Source organism: Chrysochloris asiatica, unplaced genomic scaffold (genome assembly GCF_000296735.1).
Source record: "Chrysochloris asiatica unplaced genomic scaffold, ChrAsi1.0 scaffold00352, whole genome shotgun sequence".
Lineage (NCBI taxonomy): Eukaryota > Metazoa > Chordata > Mammalia > Afrosoricida > Chrysochloridae > Chrysochloris > Chrysochloris asiatica.
Window position 1 is genome coordinate 430,714 of NW_006408870.1, and position 1,921 is coordinate 432,634.

A 1,921-nucleotide genomic window follows, 5' to 3' on the forward strand; every position below is an offset into this window, starting at 1 on the left:
CCCATAGCGACCCTGTACAGGGTTTCCGAGGGTGTAAATCTTTACGGGAGTAGAAAGCCTCATCTTTCTCCCGCGGAGCGGCTGATAGTTTCGAACCGCCGACCTTAAGGTTCGCAGTCCGATTCGTAACCACTACGCTACCAGAGTGTATATGTGACTCAATATAATATCCTTGGTTCTTCATTTAATTTTAAATTCAATCATGGCTTACATTTTCTGATCTTTTTCATGTTGAAGTTATATCTTAGAACATTTAGGGAAAAAAAATCAAAAGAAAATATCTACTCAATGACTTCATCTATCCTGATTTCTTGAATAAAGGATATAATGGTTGTAATTGATTTGTAGGTATAGTGGATATTTGAACTTTGTGTTTTGTCTGATTTTATCAATGTATCCTTTGATACTAGGGCATCTGCAGGATATTAGCAAACATGGGCAACCTCACTATCATCACAGAATTCCTACTCATTGATATTTCAAGCTCCCAGGAGCTCCAAATCTTAAAAGGTTTACTATTCTTAATCATTTATCTAGGCGCTGTAGCTGGAAATCTCCTGACTATTTTAGTCATTGTGACAGATTCACATCTTCACTTTCCTATGTATTTCTTTATAGGCAATTTATCCTTTATAGATGTTTGCTTTATTTCAGTTATTGTTCCCAAATCATTTGTGAATTCTTTGACAGGTAGCAAATCAATATCACTCAAAGAGTGTGCTGCTCAGATTTTCCTGTATACTTTCTTTGCAGCTGCAGAACTTGCTTTTCTTGTAGTGATGTCTTATGACCGCTATATTGCCATCTGTCATCCCTTGCACTATGAGCTCACTGTTACCCCACATGCATGTGCACAGGCAGCAGTGGGCTCATGGACCAGTGGATTGCTCTATTCTGCCCCCCACGTCATCACCATGTTCAGATTTCCCTTCACCAAGTCCAATGTGATCCATCAATATTTCTGTGAAGCACCTCAAATATTGAGGATATCATCACCAGAGGTTCAATTTTTTGAATCTGTACTTATGCCTGTAAGTGCTGGCTTTGTATTAGCATGTTTTACCTTAATGTTCATGTCATATATTAAAATATTTTCAAGTGTGCTTCAGATCCGCTCTGTGAGAGCACGTCACAAAGCTTTATCTACTTGTACCCCACAGTTGGCTATTCTCCTTTTGTTTGTTATTTCTGCTTTAATTGCTGCCCTAAGTCCTATTGCAAATACATCATCTCTTAAAAATTTTCTGACAGCTGTGTCCTACACCATACTGCCACCGTTGATAAACCCCCTCATCTATAGTCTGCGAAACAGGGAAATTAACAGTGCTTTTGGAAGAATCTACAAAAGATATTTTTGGTTAAAAAAGAGGGTTTTACTTGATTAAGATGCTTAAAAAAAAGGACATTTGAAAAAAAGAAATACCTACTATTCAGTTGAATATTTTTATTTTTTGCAGCTCACTATGGGATTATTAACTATACACTTCTATGTCCTAGATTTTCTTTCAAAACAAAATTAAACGAATAAACCAGTTGCCATCAAAGTCAAGTCCAACTCATTGATACCACATGCAAATGAGAGTAGATCTGTTTTCTAGTGCATCAGTAATTGATGATTGCTTCTGGGATAGATTACTTCACAGTCATCTATGGATCTACAGGAACCTATAAAATTTTGCTTAAAAATTGCACCATCTAGAGAGTCCTAATTTTTCTTATTCATTTTAATAATTGTATAATGCATGGATATTTACTGAAAAAACAAGAACTCTGATCCACATTGTCCAAATATGAGTGAAAATATGTGTTATGTTTCTGATCTATAAACAAAAAATGTCATCATACAGAGAGACAATGGCTATGTATTGATACCATAACCAATTTGACCTCATTGTTAGCACCAAGGCTACATTGTATGTTC

At 36.0% G+C, this 1,921-nt stretch overlaps 1 protein-coding gene across 1 annotated transcript; it reads left to right on the forward strand.

Moving 5' to 3' along the window:
• Positions 1 to 434: 434 nt before the first annotated feature.
• On the forward strand, positions 435 to 1,385 carry LOC102834931 (olfactory receptor 14I1-like). Its single transcript, XM_006876072.1, has one exon. It carries the CDS (start codon positions 435 to 437, stop codon positions 1,383 to 1,385), a length of 951 nt encoding a protein of 316 aa, XP_006876134.1.
• Positions 1,386 to 1,921: the final 536 nt, after the last annotated feature.

Excerpts from the sequence above, each read along its gene's own strand:
- LOC102834931 (XM_006876072.1), top strand. The coding sequence starts at position 435 with ATGGGCAACCTCACTATCATCACAGAATTCCTACTCATTGATATTTCA.